At 33.0% G+C, this 18,968-nt stretch overlaps 5 protein-coding genes across 18 annotated transcripts; all 5 read left to right on the top strand.

Annotated features, from left to right (window-relative positions):
• Nucleotides 1-228: 228 nt before the first annotated feature.
• Nucleotides 229-2,330, top strand: LOC122575036. Its single transcript, XM_043743384.1, has 5 exons — nt 229-380; nt 576-796; nt 869-956; nt 1,045-1,275; nt 1,376-2,330. Exons 2-5 carry the CDS (start codon nt 582-584, stop codon nt 1,487-1,489), a joined length of 648 nt encoding a protein of 215 aa, XP_043599319.1. The 5' UTR covers nt 229-380; nt 576-581; the 3' UTR covers nt 1,490-2,330.
• A 904-nt stretch (nt 2,331-3,234) lies between these two features.
• Nucleotides 3,235-5,490, top strand: LOC122575037 (dynein light chain Tctex-type 5-like). 3 transcript variants are annotated; one of them, XM_043743388.1, is made up of 4 exons: nt 3,235-3,411; nt 3,531-3,724; nt 3,810-3,892; nt 5,367-5,490. In XM_043743388.1, exons 1-4 carry the CDS (start codon nt 3,373-3,375, stop codon nt 5,372-5,374), a joined length of 324 nt encoding a protein of 107 aa, XP_043599323.1. In that variant the 5' UTR covers nt 3,235-3,372; the 3' UTR covers nt 5,375-5,490. The 3 variants fall into 3 exon arrangements, with proteins under 3 accessions (XP_043599323.1, XP_043599321.1, XP_043599320.1); XM_043743386.1 differs by lacking the exon at nt 5,367-5,490 and adding an exon at nt 4,480-5,214 and having other exon boundaries at nt 3,810-3,995; XM_043743385.1 differs by lacking the exon at nt 5,367-5,490 and having other exon boundaries at nt 3,810-5,214.
• On the top strand, nt 5,402-8,706 carry LOC122575028 (multiple inositol polyphosphate phosphatase 1-like). Of its 7 annotated transcripts, none has more exons than XM_043743370.1 (10): nt 5,402-5,537; nt 5,757-5,978; nt 6,264-6,398; nt 6,476-6,669; nt 6,741-6,863; nt 6,944-7,091; nt 7,181-7,391; nt 7,459-7,668; nt 7,756-7,928; nt 8,600-8,706. In XM_043743370.1, exons 2-9 carry the CDS (start codon nt 5,780-5,782, stop codon nt 7,916-7,918), a joined length of 1,383 nt encoding a protein of 460 aa, XP_043599305.1. In that variant the 5' UTR covers nt 5,402-5,537; nt 5,757-5,779; the 3' UTR covers nt 7,919-7,928; nt 8,600-8,706. The 7 variants fall into 7 exon arrangements, with proteins under 7 accessions (XP_043599305.1, XP_043599303.1, XP_043599302.1 ...); XM_043743368.1 differs by lacking the exon at nt 8,600-8,706 and adding an exon at nt 8,060-8,391; XM_043743367.1 differs by lacking the exon at nt 8,600-8,706 and adding an exon at nt 8,012-8,391.
• Nucleotides 8,707-9,024: 318 nt separating this feature from the next.
• LOC122575027 (multiple inositol polyphosphate phosphatase 1-like) lies at nt 9,025-15,249 on the top strand. 6 transcript variants are annotated; one of them, XM_043743359.1, is made up of 9 exons: nt 9,025-9,236; nt 11,924-12,108; nt 12,183-12,314; nt 12,774-12,967; nt 13,059-13,172; nt 13,454-13,598; nt 13,677-13,887; nt 14,011-14,220; nt 14,425-15,249. In XM_043743359.1, exons 2-9 carry the CDS (start codon nt 11,946-11,948, stop codon nt 14,660-14,662), a joined length of 1,407 nt encoding a protein of 468 aa, XP_043599294.1. In that variant the 5' UTR covers nt 9,025-9,236; nt 11,924-11,945; the 3' UTR covers nt 14,663-15,249. The 6 variants fall into 6 exon arrangements, with proteins under 6 accessions (XP_043599294.1, XP_043599293.1, XP_043599292.1 ...); XM_043743358.1 differs by having other exon boundaries at nt 9,025-9,752; XM_043743357.1 differs by having other exon boundaries at nt 9,149-9,737.
• Nucleotides 15,250-15,389: 140 nt separating this feature from the next.
• LOC122575026 lies at nt 15,390-18,652 on the top strand. The gene is made up of 2 exons (XM_043743356.1): nt 15,390-16,332; nt 16,391-18,652. The coding sequence occupies exon 2, from the start codon at nt 16,433-16,435 to the stop codon at nt 18,179-18,181; it is 1,749 nt and encodes a 582-aa protein (XP_043599291.1). The 5' UTR covers nt 15,390-16,332; nt 16,391-16,432; the 3' UTR covers nt 18,182-18,652.
• Nucleotides 18,653-18,968: the final 316 nt, after the last annotated feature.

The following is an 18,968-nucleotide window of genomic DNA, read 5'->3' as shown; positions in this document are numbered from 1 at the left end:
GGGTTACCAACTAACCGCAGATACCAGACAATTGAATGCAAATATGTTTTCTTTGATAGATAATTAAAATTAAATTTATACCCTTATATCTTTTTTATTAGTTTCTAACATATTAAATATTCTAAAAAGATCAAATATAATGTTTTATACAAACAATGATGATTATAAATCACGCTATATTTCGTTGATAAAACTCTAACACAATCCGATCAATAAATGGAAGCTGACTTTATTTTACCAAGCAGAATTCACTCAGTCAGCGAGCACCCGCAGCGACGCATTATGTTTCGGTAATCAGAATTTCAACGTAGCACAATTTCTTACTTTTCGTCTCTAACAATAAGTTATACTATCACATTGTTTGACTCCTTTGATACACTGTGAGTATGTGGAATTAACGAAGATAATTTATTTCGTTTCCAAACAATTTTCTCTTTACTATAACAGTACTACTATTCATTTGTATACGAAAACATTTTGTTTCCTCCAAATTTGAAATCGTAGATTTAGTAAAAAATAGTTAATTGAAATTTCTAAGTAAAAATATTTTAAAGAACATCTACAAACAATTTCAGAGGGAAATGGCATCAATAGAAGAAAGCTGGAAAGAAGCAATTGATGGATTAAATAGTGATGTCTGTGACACATGGTTCACAAAAGTACAGGAAGCTTATTCAGAAGAAAAACGTACTTATCATAATCTAGATTCTCTTCATGATAAATTGAATTGTTATTATGAAATTAAGAATAACTTGAAGAATCCTCAAGCTGTGCTTCTTGCCTTATTTTTTCAAAAGTAAGTAGCAACATAAACTCAAGTAAAGAAATAATATGAATAAATTATAATTTTAATAATTTAAATTTATAGCTTTGAATATGATCCCAAAGCTTTAGATGGTGAAAACAAGAATTTGGAGCATTTTAATGCATTTGCAGATGAAGTTGAAATTCCTGCTGTAATTATCAGTTTATGATATAAGATTGTTACTCTCATCATTAGATAGAAGAATATACATTTTTTACATTGTTTTTTTATGCACGTAGGATGCACAATTAAGAGAAGAAGCTTGTGAACTTCTGAAAGTAGCTGCAACACATAGTACTGATGCACATAAAATTGGTGGTGCCTTTGGCGGTGAAGATGCTCATTACTTTTTAGATTTGGACATGGCTGTGTTAGGATCTTGTCCAGAAAGTTATGCAGAATATAGAGAAAAAATACGTGGAGAATATTCTTTTCTTAGTGAGCCAATGTATACTGCATTACGTTTAAAGGTAATAGTACTATTGAATGTATTATACTTAAATATGTCTATTCCTTCGCATATGTACACATTATTTTCTGATTATTCTTTTTTCATGTTAAAAAAATTAGGTACTGCAGAACTTTGTGCAGATCCCAAATATTTTTGCCACAAAGGAATTTCGAGAAAAATATGAAGAGCAAGCACGACAAAATATTCAAGCTGAAGTTGAATTGTTGTCTTAGGATAATTAATGAATTTTATGCATGGGAAGATGTATCTTTATGAAGTCTTTGTTACCAAATATGTTTATTACTTAATTAATTAAAAAGGAAGAAGTAAGGTTCCAATTGACACATAATTCTTTTAATGTGTCAGTAGACTTTGATCTCCATGTAGAGTAAAGTAGCACAAGCCTATATTTTGTGTATTAGTATTTAAAGTGATGGATGTCAACAGACATCATACAGAAGTGTAATATATTATTAAATAAGAAGTACATTCATGTCCCACATTTAGTATTAAAATTATATGATAGAGTCTGTTTCATTAAATAAAAATAATTCTCATAATAAAACAAATTATAAAGCTCTCATTTCCAATGCTAAATCTTAGGCATGAATGTATATCTTTCTGTGCTAAAATTATATTCTGATATTGTTTAAATGTTTCTATGTTTATTTATTTTTTCTATGCTTTCATTTCTAACACATATTTGTTTCAACAATAAAATGCTAAAATTTATTTACCAATGCTTTTTATACTAAAAATACATAAATAAATTTTTAAACATTAAAATATATGTTTGTGTCTTGGTGATTGCTTCTAATTAAAGTTACACATGTATAATATTTGTAAGTGATATGAAATTTGTATGTATTCAACTAATAAGCAAATTTTAAATATTGTTATATTGAATTACATATGAATTAAACTCACAGTTGTAAAAGTAACATAATGTAAAACGAAGCCAAAGAACTGTCAATCTGTCGTATAATCCAATTTATTTTATTTAACTGATTAAATTGATGTAAAACTTTAAATATGTTATTATAAAAAATATATGAATATTTATGTATTATTTGATATCTTGTATGTTATTCCGTAATATCAAAATGAAATTCGATTGTTGACAAGATACCTACACAATTCATTATTGTTAAGGACAGTATCGTTTGAAAATATAGTTTACTCCTTTGTCCTTGGTTTAATTAAGTATTACCCCATGGCCATGCTGGAGGGCCAAATAGGAAATATTGGCAAAGTTACTTATGTCACGATAAATAAATTTTTGAAATTGTACATCGATTGTTTAACTATACTTGCGTAGCTTTATTTAATTTTATAAAAGATTTAAGATATAATGTTTATTTGAATATATTTGACTAACTTTGGTAGGCTGTTGGCTTCAGTTTCGTCACGGTTGAGATTGTACTCTGTTTCGAAGAGATTGGTTGAATCATTTTTTTTAATTCACATCACACATACTACAAGAAATATTCATAAAAAAGAACAATATTTTGCACTAAATAATACAATTTACAATTAACCGAATGACGCCGATTGAAATGATGTCAAAAGACCCAGGTTTTTAACTCCACGGAAGCGCGTAATATTTCGATAATTCAAATCAGTTCGATATATCGCATAGATCGATACCGAGTTAAATGCTATCTATGCTTACTCTATTCCGTATGATGGAGACGATTTTAAAAATTAATTAAAAATATATTTAAATACTCAAATAACTCTAACATCTAACATATTTTTAAATAAACAAATATTTAAATAAATTTGAAATATATTTTTATATTAAAAAAAATAATAATATTAGCGTCGTGTTCAATACAAGAGGAAAATATTGCGTTTATATTTCCAAATATTCGATATCGATGGACTATCTTTATTGATCCTGTTTTAGCACAAAATTGATCAATCAACATGTTCAGTTTGGTTTCTAAGTAACCATTCGTGATTGTACTGTATAGATGTGAGTGACAAGTATTTCCAGGAAAAATTATTCAATTATTAAGATAGGCGCTAGTTATCAGATGCAACTTGCCAGGTGTAGCCATATCTTTAAACATATACTCTATTTATTATATTTTATATACTTTCTCAATTAAATATGGATAACTATTTAACGAACCACGATAACGAACGAGAGGTGAGAATCATTATAATTTTATTACTTCAAGTAGTACCAGTGTCTTTGGTAATACCTAATTTTTGGTAAATCTGATGAATATGGATTTCTATTTGTTTTGATTTGTTACATGTTTGTAGGCGCCAAAATATCAGAACACTTATCGTCTGAATGCTTACAATCCTTTTAAAATAGATCCAGTGGATAAGATTGTAAAGACGATAATGATATCTAAATTAGAAGATATCTCTTATAATGCTGTGGAGTGTCTGAAGCTTTGTGAGTTAGTAGCCACTGAAATTAGAGAAAAAATTAAAACCTTGAAATTCGATAGGTAATTATTTTCTTATTGTTGATACACTTTATCTTAATAAATTCAGGAATTATTATGTATTTTAACGAATTACATTTATATTCAGATATAAAATCGTAGTCAATGTGACCATCATAGAGAAAGCAAATCAATCTATACAATCATCTATAGGCTTTCTTTGGGACGCTGGTAAAGACAATTACTCCACATTTACATACGGAGCTCGAACTTTTCATGCCTATTGTTGTGTATTTGGTCTTTATTGTGAATAAGTGGAACTATCACCTTCTTAGTAATTTTTCGCTCTTATTGCCTACCAAACTACGTACAGTCGGTCTCGAAAATATTCGGACACTACCATAACTTTGACTTCTATGTTTTATATCTGAAACAGATGAAGATAAAACAACAAAAATGTTTTACAATATATATGTCAGAATGAAAAAACTTTTGACTTAAAACAAAAATGAATTGAACCATAGAATTAATAAAAAGACAACAATAAACACTAAGGAAAAATGATAAATTCAGTTAATAGAATAATAAAATACAGCGTCGGTTATTAATAAAAGATAATCAACATACTAAACTGCTTAAAACATGTTATTGGACAAAAGGGATGGCACATAAAATATTGAACTTTTATAAAAGAATTGTCATTTTAGTTTCTTTACCTTGAGTTATAAAGTGTCCGAATATTTTCGAGACTGGTTGTATGTTAATATTTATTCACGACGAAATTAAAATTTGAACAATGTTCTCTTCATTTTCATCAGATCATACGTTTTCCATGTGGTATCGACGTCAATGAGTGATAGGTTTTTACCGATAAGCGGGAAATAGCAAGAACATGTAGTAATAATAAGAATCAACTCGTGTATGCATACACTGATTTAAACACACCTTTGTTTATCTCTACCGATTGCGTACTCAAGAAAATTATTTTCATAATTTATTTAAAGCTAGACACGATATCTTTTCTAATTATTATTCGTAATTGCCAGGTTCAAATCATACAAGTATTTATCGCAACACTACGATCAATAAAATCAAAGATTTTCATTTACCTTGTTGCTGTTATGGTTTTTATGATTCTATAGTTTATTGATATACGTATATCAATAATCAGGTGCTTTTTTAATGTTACGTTTATCTCGTGCGCTGTTTATCCAAGGTAATCTAATCTAGTTTGAGTAAAATAAGATCTTTTAGCTTGATATGAATTAATATACAACAAATTTAACGATTACAGTTTCTTTTTTGACAAGTATATTCGTTAACGATTAAAAATGCTATGCTATAAAAATGTTCTGCTTAATTGAAATGCATTCCCTTTTTAGTATCAGAATATTACAGAAATAAAAGTCATTGATCGTAAATTATTAAAACATAATTATAACCGTCGATAATTGATGTAAAAGAAATGCTGTCAATATACGTACGTACTATCATAAATTATTAATACAAAATACAAAATACATTTATACGGATGATTTTCCATGACATACGCAAACTGACTTGTTTTATTTAAGGTAGGTTTTATAAAACCAGTTGCCAAACCGGTTATCGACCATCAAAACATTTTACCCGTCGAATTTTCTGTACGATCTACTTTCTGATCGATACATATATACGAATTACATTATACCTTTTTTATATGCAGTCTATTAGCAATTTGAATATACACTCGGAAATACTAAGCCTCGTAAAGCATTATAACCTGAGGCTACTGATAGGACGTAGTCGAGGCAGTTCCTTCTTATAAAAGAGAGGAACGCATAGTTAGTAACATTTGTATCGCACAACTGGAGTAAGTGAATAGCAGAGTTTAAACGTGAGTTTGTTTGAACGTACGCACCTACTATACAAAATTTACATTTCACAGTTGCCTAATTTTACTTTTTGTTTCAAATACAATACAGTTCCATCTTTTGTGAAATAAAGTATATATGCTTTACATAACGTTTCTAGATGCATACATTTTTCCTAAAATGTTTCGTAACTTATGTAACATACGTTTTAAATTATTCACTGTGTACTTATTCCATTTTAGATTACATACACAGTATAGACAGCATGCAGTCCTTTCGCAAAGGAAGTATGTTAAGAGTAAACATTTTTGCGATATTAATTGCACTTTTTTGTTTGACAAACGAGTTAGTTTTAAGTGATAGTAATTATTGTTATTCCGATGATAAACATCCCTATTTACGCGCTGGTACGAAGACGGCTTATGAAGTCGAACATGGCTTAATTAAAAATGCTACTCTTCCAAGTAAGTAATTGCAGACTGTCACTTTAGAATACATAATGTATTATAACATGTCGAATAGAATAAATAGTATCGTAACTTCTAATATATTTTGTTCTCCTTTGATTATTTATAACTGCACTAAGCGGTCGCACTATCATTAGTGAGACAAAAGAATAAGAAAGTTGTGTGATTACAGACTGTTATCATCTGAAATATTTTGAATAACGTAATAACTCTTGCACTGATACTTTTTACTTCTGCTTCTTACTTTATACGTTATATATTTTTTACTGCTTCTTTCCTTAGATTGCAAGCCAGTCCAAATTTGGATGTTAATTAGGCACGGAACTCGCAATCCTGGAAAGGATGAGATCAAAAGCATGAAACATAATTTGCCAAAACTTCAAAGTAGTATCATCGAGAATCATGAAAAATATGGAAGTAAGTAAGATTCTCGAAAGATCTTTTTGTCAGTTCATAATAACTTTCCGTTTTCGTATAACACGATGTATTTGTAGATGGTAGTTTATGCCAGAAGGACTTAGAGAAACTAAAAACGTGGAAGTTAGATCCAAATCTTAAAAAACACCGATCCAAGTATTTGACAACTCAAGGTGAAAAAGATTTATCATCGCTTGGTGCACGGTTTAAAGATTATTTCCCGGAAATTTTGCAATCCTATCCGGTTGATACTTTAAAGCAAATATACAAAGTAAGCCTTTAACGCGTAATGTTTACGTACTTGGATGACAATCAATTCATTTAACTTTGATATGTATGTAGTTTAGGTCGACAGATCTGCAACGAACTATAGCTAGTATGGAAAATTTTATTAATGGGCTCTTCGGTAATGTAACCATCGACAACACGGTGGTAGTTCCAACTTCTGAGGATACTCTGTTACAGGTTGATAAAAATATTGATACTAATCATCGATCATTAAAATAGCATTTTCTCGTATGAGAATACACCTACCTCGTTTTTAGTATTATAAAATTTGCAAGGCATGGTTGGAAGGAGTGCATAATTCGTCGGGCAAGTCCGAAGTTGATAAATTTTTAGATAGTCCATCATTCAGAGAAATAATCGGCAATGTTAGTCAGCGACTTGGCTTTTCGAACAGCCTCTCTTTCGGTATAAAATATTATTCCACGAGAATCTGAATAAATTTATTTCTCGTATTAATTATTATCAGCGAAGATTGATTGATTAACTTGATTTAGATGATGTTTCAATTATGTACATCGCATGCATTTTTGAAAATGCTTGGTACATAAATGAAAGATCTCCCTGGTGTGCCGCTTTTACAAAGCACGAAAATGAACTATTCGAGTACGAAGAGGATCTATATTATTATTACCACGCCGGTTACGGCGAAGAAATGAGCAGTGCCATTGGATGTCCACCGTTACAGGACATGTTTAATCGTTTTAGGTAAGCGTCAGTGTTGTTAATATAAATACTACAAATACTGCGTTAAGGTACATCGCTGATATTTTAGAAAGTTGGAGAACGAAGACTCAAACAAAGAACCACAAGGTGTTTTCTATTTCACTCATAGTACGTCACTTCAGTTGCTTTTAACAACGATGGGGGTTGCAAAAGACTCGGTACCTTTGAAAGCTTCGAACTTTGAAAATATGAGAAACAGAAAGTGGAATAGTTCCCGTTTGGCGCCGTTCGCTGCGAATCTTGCAGCCATTTTCTATAGGTACGTCAAGGATTATTTTGGATTTTGTTCTCATATTTCAGCTACTCGGGTCGATTTATTTCCTTCTTGCGTTAAAACTGCTTTCAGGTGCGATTCGTCGAATAAAGTTAGGTTTTACTTAAACGAGAAACCTTTAGATTACGAAGGTTGTGAATTGGGTGTGTGCGATTGGGAATACTTGAAGAAGAAAATGGGACCCAACGCGTTCAACTGTAACACAGATTTTTGTAAAGCTGATACAACAAAATGATATATTACATGTAACGTAGAATCTTATTTTATTATTAGTGGTATTAATGGTAAGCGTTACGCAAAAGAAAACAATGAAGTAATTTAATAGCAGGAGTGATTCTGTAGTGATTACGTAGATTATCGTATGTGCTTTCGTCAGGAATTGTGTTGAAGAAATTACAGTCTGACAACCTGTACGTATATGTTCGAAGCAACGAAGCTAGACGACCTTATACTACTGTCATATAAGCTGGTGTGATGAACGATATGCTCATATATGACACCTTCAAATTTAATCACGTTTTCTTGATATTATCAGAAAAATTTTTACACATATTTGTTTAACTTCGAAAGAGATAGCGGAGTAATAATATTTATTATCATTTGTTATTCTATTTTATTTGCCATCTGTAATTAATACTGTATTACTACGTAATTACTGTACTGTATTTAAATACATAAATATAATCTACGTGCTGCATGAAATTAGAATATTAGGATTAATGTATTTATACTTGAATATCCATTTTACACATATTTATTTCTCGAGTTAATTGGTTAATCAATCATGCGTTGGTCATTTTAATTCGCTGATTTATGATTATAATTCATTGATTTATGATTTATAATTCACCGCCAATATTTAAATACATTCTATAGTATTAATAAATATTCTCGTAGAACGTAATTACTTCTTCAGTTCCAGTGACTATAGCTTTAGCAGAGTACAAAATGTATAGACTGCACACATACGAATCAACGAAGCTTGACGACCTTATGTCAGTGGCACCTGGAATACCGTGACCAATGCTGGTCAGCAGGGGTGTGCGTTTAAACGTTGTAACGAATGATAATCTGATGCCTGAAATACTTGAAAAAAATTTCAATCTAGTTTTTTCAGTAGTTTACCTTCAATCTTCCCAGCAGTTTCTCAGAATACGAAAGAAAGATTTTTAACGATACGAACAATTTATTTCCAGAGTCTTGTAAACGTTCGTAATACATCCATATGTGTCGTGACGAAAAATAAACTATTATAGCAGGCTATTTTAGCAGAACTTAGGGGGACTTGTTTCCCCAGGTTCTTATTGATTGCGCGTGCTCAAAGTGACGGACCTTTACGATTTTATAGAACGCATGAAACACTACGTTGGGCCAACGAAGGTTCAAAGGCTACAAACCGTAATACACAATTCGCGGGGTCTATCGCTGAAACTATACGACTTTTACACGCTAGGAGCAACGAAGCTCGACGACCTTACGGCAGTGCCACACGAGCTGCCGCCTCGAAAGGTGGTCGCGATCGGCATACAAACAACGACTACGCGCATTTCATGGTATTGTCACAGTTGACTTGTATTTTAAACAGTGATATAGTGTCTCTATCAGTGATTCATGCGCAAATCTTTGATATTGCTAGAGAATCCGTGGAATCTATCGTCGAAGATCGATCGTTCCAAGCGCCGCGTCGGGTCATGAAGTTCTGAAACTTGGTCGTGCAATCTTCGTATAAAAAATATAGAAAAAAAAGAAAGAACACCAAAACTTATTGATAAAAGTTGAATCTGACATAGTTTATCGTACGAATCGCATCGAATGGTTTTCGTGCCGTTTTAGTTCGAAGAATGAGAAGAAAACGATCATAAGTTTCAACGAAAGATCGATTGTGTTGAAGTGTTTATAAAACATTGATACGATCTCATTTGCCCAGAATTGCAGAGGGCAAAGCACTCCACCGATTGAGGAAAAGTGAACAATACTGTCGGTCGCACTCTCTCTTTTCAGGTCTATAAACCCGTAGTCGATTTAATGCGCTTGAACAGGACGTACAGAATACGGTAATTTCTTAATGAGTATGAAAAATTGTTTAATTCCTAGTACGAAATAATTCCAATAATACTATAATTTTAGTAATTTCTTGAACAATTCTTTCGATAAATTTTTGTTCTTATAGTAAGATTAGTATAATCATTTTGACTTTTGATAATTTTATGATTGTACATTTTCGTAACAAGATTTAAAAAACAATATTTTTGCGTTATATCTATGATAAAATAGCCCTTCTACGAAATAAAAATTATGTGAGGTAGGTCGTGAAAGCGGTGCGAATGAAACGGTGCGGTGAAATTCATTTCATTCAACTTTCGATGGAATACCGCTTACACATCTAGGAGGAATTTCATTTGAATAAATAAGCTCGTCTGTGAATAATTAAATTGTTGAATAGTAGCAGTACGGATCGCGAACCGTGACGCCGACGTCCTACTTTTGTTCTCAATTATCAACAAAAAATTACAGTTCATCGATGTTTATTGAATAAAATCAATCTGTTTTAGTTTGTTTTACTTTCTTTCCGATTCACATTAGACAATTGATTCTGAATCGGTATCAAGTGCTAATATTCGTTCGTGTGGAAATTTATTTTATTCATCTCATATTTCATCTTGGTATGCGTATATTAATAACGTGAAACAAATATCTCACATTTTAAAATTGAAATTACGGAAAGAAACTGTGTTCCATCGGAATGTGGCAAAAGAATAAGCGTGTAACGTAATACGTTGAGGTTTTCCGGAAGAATCAAATCGGTACCAGGCTTACACGAGACTTGCCACTTGCGGACACAAGAAATTGACAATAAGTAGGCCAAGTAGACTTATTACACTAAGAGAAGGCTTTGCTAATCAAGCCACTACCAATTTCGTTATCGTCAATCTAACTTACTCTTGAATTACTCTTTCAGCAGCCTCCCGCCTTCATAGGTTCTGCGCAAATCATTGCACATTTTATTTTGCAATTTATGTTTCGGAAATTACGTTTCAATGTCTATATGGATCATTCAAGAATTATATTCCTAAAAATTTCGTATCTTTGTCTAACATCATTCACGGTATTAACGTTAATTTTTATTTATATAAGTACAGTCTTAACTGTTGTTTATTGAAGCAACATTCAGACATGCAAAACAAATTTTAATAAAAGTCGGCGCGTAAAGAATTAACAACTGTCGGTGTAAATTTCGAAGACGAATATCGATAAAAACAGAACAAATGGTACGCTTTAAATTCGGCCGCAAAAATAGTAATCGTACAGTAAAGACTAGAACTTCACCAGAACCTGTTCTTACACGCGAATTATGCAATATATGTAGCTGTTCATACGCGTAATGCGTGAACACATCTTAACTTTCACATTCACGTGCATGTTCTACATCTATCCTTAACCTTGGTAGGCGAATATCTATTGCACGTACGTATTACAATTCCTTTCACATCATAGAATCGGAAAATCCAAGACCAGATTAAACATTAAACTCATTGATATCTTGAATCGTATGACGTTCTATATATATTCAAATCAAAGCAGACTGTCTTCGACTTAACTTTAAATCGAAAATTTATTAAATATAGTGTCTGTTGATAAATTTATCGGTATTGTGTATTTATCGATTATATAAACCTTAAGATAACAAGGATAATTCCCTACTTATGTATCTGCATTTAGCCGTGAAAAATAATAAAAAAGGAAGAGATGAATAAATATCCTGTTGGTTACATAAGATCTATTTTACGTATAGTTGGTCGTAGATAATTCGTAAAGCCGGTAGTAAAGTAACATGTGACATCAGCACAGGAAAATGTAGGTTTATTGCTTGCTGTACTTCAATGAAACAAAGCATTTTATGCATTCCGAGAGTTATAGAACAAGAGTTATTTGTAGCTGCTTTACGTTTCTTCGCGATTAAAGGGATCAAAATTAGTATCATATTATTAGGCTTGTAAATTAATTCGGTGATTACTTAAACAAAATTCAAATTTTATGCACGAACCATGTGATGTAGATTTAACCAGCAGAATAATTTCCAATCTTAGTGTGAAATTTCATATACATTGGTAGCATCTCTTTAAGATTACTATGAAATATTACAAATATTAAAATTAAAAATAAAATTATGAAAATTTTAGAAACTTGCTAGAAAAAAATATATATATATGTATATATAATTACCTCTTCCTTGTTGCAGATCAAAGAGCCAAACTTTAAAAATGAATACATACGTACTATTCTTGACTTTCTTAATTAGTCACGTTTACGCGCGTGACGGTGACTCTTGTTTTGCGGACGAAGATGATCCATATTTATATATGGCCACTAAAACTGCCTACCATTTTGTCCACGCCGGTAAAACTCGGTTTCAAGATGTACCCAGTGAGTATTCGTATCATTTTTCCATTAAACTTTTCATTTAGTAAGAAGCTTCTCAATTTTTAATCGATTCATAGACTGTCATGCAGAGCAAATTTGGATGTTTGCTACACACGGTACACGATGCCCGTCTGAAACGGAGGATATCGAAATGCAAAAATTAACAGAACTACAGAATCAGATAATTAGCAATCACGAAGTTCGAAACAGTGAGTTTGACATATTTTTTCATTTCAAAACGAGGAAATTAACAGACGATTAGATTAAAATTGGAATAAAAGCAAGTCCCAAATTATCCACTATTTAGATTAAAATATTCATACACCTTTACGTGTGACCGCGTTTCAGTATTCATTGGAAAAATTCCGAGAAGGAGGTGTTCCCGTTAAAGCAAACGCAAGTAAACCAGTTAAACTCTAATTCGGGTCATTGACACTTTTTCGTATCGATCTTCGCCACGCGTCGTTTTACATATTGATCAATAGTCCAGCGGTTAACCCTAGATTTATCGAGTTCATGCATAAATTCGTCCCTTTGAATTGGAACACGTCTGATCTTGAGCTATTAATCCATCGGAAACCTAAAAATTCACTTTCTACATCAGCGGTTCGATCTTTGCTCGTTCAACTTTCGAAATATACGCTTTTCGACAATTTTCTTTTTCACAGATGGCCGTATGTGCATCAGAGATTTAGAAAATTTAAAGAGATGGAAACCGGACGTGTACCTCGCAATCGAAAGAGCGGAAGTTTTGACACCGCAAGGTGTGGAAGATATGAGATTGCTTGCGAGACGATTGCAAAGCAATTTTCCGCAGCTTCTTCAACCAATCGACGAAAATATAACGGCGGAAAATTATGTGGTATACACTACGATCGATCCTACTAAGAATATGAAAATTTACCTATTTCACTATTCACTAATTTCACTAAGTTGGAAAATATTAATTTTAGTTTAAAACGACCGATGCACGCGAAAGCAGCATGAGTTACTTTATGGAGGGACTGTTTGGTGACAGACAAGCGGTGGATGCAGAAGAAGTTGCCATAAATGATACTCTGCTTACAGTGAGTGTATTATTTCCCATATATAATAGGGAATAGTGGTAATATACAAGTTGCAATATATAAAGGTTATACGTATCCATAATAGTTTGGAAATTTGTGAAGAAAATTTTCTCTAGGTATTGCATAGACAGATCCCGATATTTATCTCGTTTTCCCCTTTTCCTTTAAATGCACTTGCACTATTTTTTTAGCGAGCTTTTCAAATTGTACCATTTCAAGAAATCGAAATCTAATTTTAAGTTTAATCTAATTCAATTTTAATTTAACTTTATCTGTATCAGATGTATAAATCTTGCAACATGTGGAATAATGGTCCTAGTAATACTACCATCGAAGAAGTAATTATGTTCGAAGAAGGAGCGCAGTTTAAAAATCTGATACAGAATGTCAGTCAGAGTCTTGGATTTTTGTACGATATTTCCAAAGGTAAGCTCGACAGTTCAGAAACAAAAAAAGGTCTAGTATTTTTCATTCGTTTTATCGACGTCTTGTCTCGTTTTTCAGAATCAATTCTAACGATGTACAATATGTGCCGTTACGAAAAGGCCTGGACAGTGACGAAACTTTCTCCTTGGTGTGCCGTTTTCAGCAAAGAAGAACTTCGTGTGCTAGAGTATCGCGAAGATCTCTACTATTATTACAAGGCCGGATATGGACGTGAAATCAATGCGCAGCTAGGATGTACCCTTTTGCAAGACATGATGAATCACTTTTGGTAATTTCATTTTTCTGTCTTTATTTCAATGAAGTTTCTATCTGCTTTGATATAGTGTACAATATCTATTATCGCTTCGTAAGTTGTCATCTCTCGATATCAACGAGCGTATCAATATTGTAGGAGAATGGAACAAAATGGAGAGTCTAACGAACCTAAAGGCATATTCTACTTCGGCGATATCATAAGTCTGCAGAACCTCTTGACCACATTGAATATTAATAAGGATCAAACGCAACTGACGGCTTTTAATTACAAAGATATGGCGAAACGTCATTGGCGAACCTCTTTCATGTCGTCCTTCGCCGCGAATCTTGTCGCTGTATTTTATAGGTAATGACATATTATCGAATTAAATTGAAACATTAATCCCAACAAATAAAACATAATGTAAATTTTCCTTCTAAATTGTTTATGTATTAGCCGATATTGCGTTACATCGTTAAATAAGAACAGCGCCCTAAAATCGTAAGATCATAAACGTTTATGGTAAATTGACTACACTTGATCACAGAGTGTTTCTATTTTTATTCACAGATGCGACATCACTAGTCAACCAAACAAAGTAATGTTTTACTTGGCTGAGAAACTGGTCATGCTCGACGGATGTGATGTTGGTCTCTGCGATTGGGAATATTTCAAGCAGAAGTTCAATCCAATGCTTAAACATTGCGATCTTAATGTTTGCTGGAACGGAAGTGGTGCCACCACTTACGCTACCAATTTCTTCCTCGTCCTTCTTTCATGCTTCTCTCTAGTCTTTATTAGAAAGTAGAAAGAAAACAGGTGTATGCGTGTTGTCGATGTTTGTAATTTAGAGGACGCATAATATGTTGAACGTAACGCGTTCTAATTAATTATTATTATGGCTATTAAAATAAGATAATTCCAAGCATTCAACATTGCGACTCGCCAACATTTCACTGCGCTTTCAAATCGCCAAAATGTGTATATTTAATGTCTTTTATTCCTGTTCTACCGCTCTATACGTAATTTATATGCATTTATTGTTGTTTATCGTCATCGACATTTGTTTACATATCGTAAATATGTACTCGTATAAGTGGAATATTATTTAAATTATCTTTCTTCCTAATGATGTCCGTCCGACTCGTGATGACTATGCATAAGTATAAACATAATGCACAATTACCGTCACATTGTTGCTTAGAATTCTCTCTCAGACTTTCTCAAATCTCACGGCAAAAGTAAGAGCAACGTGTTTCTATACGCTTAATAAATGTAGAAGATTCGAATATCAAAAAGGCCTCTCTTCGTACATTGTATTTGCGTACTCGTAATTCGAATTACTCTCTAAATAAATTATGAACAAATAAATTACTGATATATGTATACCATAAATGCTCGGCCATAATGCTATTTATTTTCACCTTGGCCCATATTGCTGGTAATCATATAAGTTCAGATGATGACAAGTTTAATTATTAATGGTTTCTGTTGTCATCTCGAATAAAGGAAGATGATGTCAAGGAAATAATTGACAAATGTTAAAAACTGTTACGTCTTAATTTAACAAGTTTAACTTTTTGCTGTTTCAAGCTTCTTCGCTCGTGACCTTCGATTAATTTTTCATAATTATTAGCAAACATTTTCATAGTATAAAATGCCAAACCGAGGGTTGTTAATTAGTATAATTTGTCGCCGCCATTGAGCTATTTGAAAGAGTACAATTGTAGTGAATATATCATAACAGCGGGAAATAATGCATCGTCAAGGATAATTTATACGTTTCTAGGCTATTGTCAATAAAATTTGTAATAGGCGGGCAAATTACCAATAAAAGGAAGATGTTGTAAGAGTTAATTAAGTATGTCACCGGTCTACTATCTGCGAATGAAATTCGCTAATGAAAAAATCCTATCTTATTAAAATAATTCTCACTTAATCAACAAATATCATTTAAACGAGAAAGATTTCCTTCCTTCTTTTCATTAATATTATGGATTCAATGCATTCATAATGCATCGAAAAGTTAAGCTGAAATTGTCGTTTAATTAAACACACAAGGAACGGTGCAAATCAACATTGCATAGAGTACTAATGAAATTAATACTAAAATACTTTTCTCCATTTGTATGAATTAATCAAATCGACAACGACATATTTGTAATAGTGCATAAAAGCATTTGATAAGTATCGTGCCATTAAATGAACTTGTTTGATATATAGTACGAACGTCGTTTATATACGCTATTGCTGCACTTAAGATAAATGAAATTTTGCGCGAAGGGTTAAGAGGTATAAAGGTGTTTCTTTCAGTCGATTGCAACTCCTCTTCTGCGTTTGTAGCTTTGCAGATGTCTTGCCTCTGCGTACTTGATCTATGAGAATTAAAGAATCGTTAAATGACAAATAAAAAATTATATCTAAGAACTTTCATTCTGCGAGTGGCGTCGCTCCAAGACGTAGCCTTCTTGACAAATTGTAAGTATACGACTTTTTTATTTCTCTAACATCAATTTTGATAATTATATCTTTTTAGGACTTCCTTTGTCTCAATTTATGGAACGTTGAGAAAATCACTATGATGCTACCAGTATATATACTAATGCTTCAACAGATAAATTATTTAAATTATTTGTCAAGCGTCGAACAAATTATTATAGATGTTCTTCGAAGAATCAAATTTTCGGATGTGCAACTCGTCGTTCAAAATCCTTACGGAAACAATCTCGGAATAATCAACGAGATCTATAAAATTGTGGCTCAAACTATACCAACGAGTTACATTTCGGTGAACGACTCAGATCCTTTGGGACTGCCATCCTCTCAGGTATCTCAAGCAACGCTGATTTTATACATTTACGTCGCAAAAACTTCACCGAATTTCGAACAAACGGAAAATATCATACGCGCGATCGTGTCCAGGAATCGACCAAAAATTCTGTTGATAACTATGATGGAGGAAGAAGATCGCAACTTTGAACCGCTTCTGAAGCAAACGTGGCACAATCATTTGATCGACATAGCGATTTTAGAGTTGTCAAAATTAAATAGACACATAAACGCCACTAAAGTTCATCGGTATAACCCATTTACGAAAGTCTACGATCAACGGCCTTATGTTTCGGGTATAGAATTGTTTCCCAATAAAATGGATAATCTTCATGGTTACCTGATAAGAATAGGCATGATGAAACGTGCAGGCTATTTATGGTACACGAAAAATTCACAGGGATACCCTGTAATGTACAGAGGCCCGGACGTAAAAGTTATAAAAACACTTGCTCGGATTATGAACTTCACTATCGCAGTATATCCCAGTAAAGACATATTCGTTGATATAGTCAATGAAAAAATCGACATGATTATTCCGACGTTGTCGCTTTTCGCGGACGCTAATGCTCTAAAATGTGATTTCACTTTACCTTTTGGCTTCGAGAGTTGGTGCCCAGTAGTGCCGGTTAAATACAAATCCAATCATGCCGAGATACGCGGTTTAATCGGAATCGCCACAAATTTCTGTGTTCTCCTTATATTCTGGGGATTATCGGTCGTATTGAAATTTCAATCGGACCTGTGGCAACCATTGAAAATCTTCGGTCTGTTGATAGCTACTACCATCTCATCGAGACCAAAGAAGACGACGGAAAGAGTTATATTCTTTCTCATTGTACTCGCTTCGTCGATGTATTCGGCGAATCTGTTCATTGATCTGACCAACATAAGCATGAAAGAGCACACCGTGGTAGATTATAACAGTTACAAAGAGTTGGACGACACTGGATTGACTCCCGTTATTTTGACTGGTCTCTTCAACGTAACTTTCCTCAACGAAGACGAATCTTTTTCTCGGTTAAAGAGAAAAGCGATCCAGATGGATAATACAGAGAGTTGCGTGAATTATTTGGAACAACATAAAAATATTACTTGCTTCCTAGAGACGAGAAATGTAAACATGATAATTTATTCGCATGCGCGCGAAGGTAAAAGGGTCCTGAAAACCTGCGAAAAATTGTGTTACGCGAAACCACCGAGTGCGTACTTTTTGAAAAAACATTCGCCGTATAGAGACCAATTTGTAAAGATCATAATACGTTTGGATGCAGCAGGTATTCGCATGAAATGGTTAAACGATTATATTGGTAAATTTCGACCAAGAAAAACTCACATCATGGAAGTTAATAGTTCGTACACATCGCCTCTCGCCTGGAATCTGGCTTACATCACATGCAGTGGATATTTAATGTCGCTTTTAGCATTTTTTGGTGAAATTATAATACACTATCTCCGCCGTGACAAGGAGACGAAAAGATTTTTGAACAAAACGTGAAGTTACACGTATTCGAGATTGTGCGTAGTTGAAATATAAATAGTGGTTTGGAATTCACGTGACTAGAAATACAAGAATTTTTCTTGGAAAAGGATGGCCGAATTTTTCCATTAAACTCGTTAGCTTTCTCGAACTGTTTATCCTTATTAACTCACGTTGAGCATTTGTTGAACACAAATCTTTGCTTAGTAATATTTAAACAATCTAATATTAGGATCAACTTAATGATCCTGTACTTCAAACTGTGTCTTGAAATGCCAACTTATTTTCAGCATGTTTGACCGCGTTGCGTTGCTGTAACTTTCGTCTATGAAACTGAATAATTCTAACGATTTAAGTAACAAATATCGATAATCTTACCACTAAAAGCATTTCAAAAAATATATCTTGTAACGAACGCGACAAATATTCACCTAATAAAGTCACGTGTCTACGTGTAAAATAGTTAAACGTTCAAAATCAATATCCATAACCATTTAGATACTATTAATAACCAGCAATATCCTATGCAACACGTTTTCTCATATGAAATAAAGAACAATTATGATTTCGCCGTCGATAAACCTGACGACGAAGCGTTTGTACGAGTTTTTCGCACTTTTCGATCTTTCAAGGCCTGAAACGCCTTAAGAGAAGCAGACAGAGAGGGAGAGAGAGAGAGAGAGAGAGAGAAGGGTCGCAATTTTAGACGTACGATAAATTCTGCAGTTCCATGAAAACCAAATAAATGCATCTGAAAATGCAGTCGGCCGTGAACGCTATACAAACGGAGGGTTGGATATCGCAC

This window comes from Bombus pyrosoma, linkage group LG14 (assembly GCF_014825855.1).
Source record: "Bombus pyrosoma isolate SC7728 linkage group LG14, ASM1482585v1, whole genome shotgun sequence".
Classification (NCBI taxonomy): domain Eukaryota; kingdom Metazoa; phylum Arthropoda; class Insecta; order Hymenoptera; family Apidae; genus Bombus; species Bombus pyrosoma.
This window is presented reverse-complemented; position numbering and strand designations above follow the sequence as displayed.

Coding starts and splice junctions, on each gene's coding strand:
- LOC122575036 (XM_043743384.1), top strand. CDS start 582: ATGGCATCAATAGAAGAAAGCTGGAAAGAAGCAATTGATGGATTAAAT. Junction 957..1,044: donor ATGAAGTTGAAATTCCTGCT/GTAATTATCAGT, acceptor TTATGCACGTAG/GATGCACAATTAAGAGAAGA. Junction 1,276..1,375: donor ATACTGCATTACGTTTAAAG/GTAATAGTACTA, acceptor TAAAAAAATTAG/GTACTGCAGAACTTTGTGCA.
- LOC122575037 (XM_043743386.1), top strand. CDS start 3,373: ATGGATAACTATTTAACGAACCACGATAACGAACGAGAG. Junction 3,412..3,530: donor ACCACGATAACGAACGAGAG/GTGAGAATCATT, acceptor ACATGTTTGTAG/GCGCCAAAATATCAGAACAC. Junction 3,725..3,809: donor AAAACCTTGAAATTCGATAG/GTAATTATTTTC, acceptor ATTTATATTCAG/ATATAAAATCGTAGTCAATG.
- LOC122575028 (XM_043743370.1), top strand. CDS start 5,780: ATGCAGTCCTTTCGCAAAGGAAGTATGTTAAGAGTAAACATTTTTGCG. Junction 6,399..6,475: donor GAATCATGAAAAATATGGAA/GTAAGTAAGATT, acceptor ATGTATTTGTAG/ATGGTAGTTTATGCCAGAAG. Junction 7,092..7,180: donor TTCGAACAGCCTCTCTTTCG/GTATAAAATATT, acceptor AACTTGATTTAG/ATGATGTTTCAATTATGTAC.
- LOC122575027 (XM_043743357.1), top strand. CDS start 9,709: ATGCGCTTGAACAGGACGTACAGAATACG. Junction 12,315..12,773: donor CAATCACGAAGTTCGAAACA/GTGAGTTTGACA, acceptor TCTTTTTCACAG/ATGGCCGTATGTGCATCAGA. Junction 13,173..13,453: donor TAAATGATACTCTGCTTACA/GTGAGTGTATTA, acceptor TATCTGTATCAG/ATGTATAAATCTTGCAACAT.
- LOC122575026 (XM_043743356.1), top strand. CDS start 16,433: ATGATGCTACCAGTATATATACTAATGCTTCAACAGATAAATTATTTA.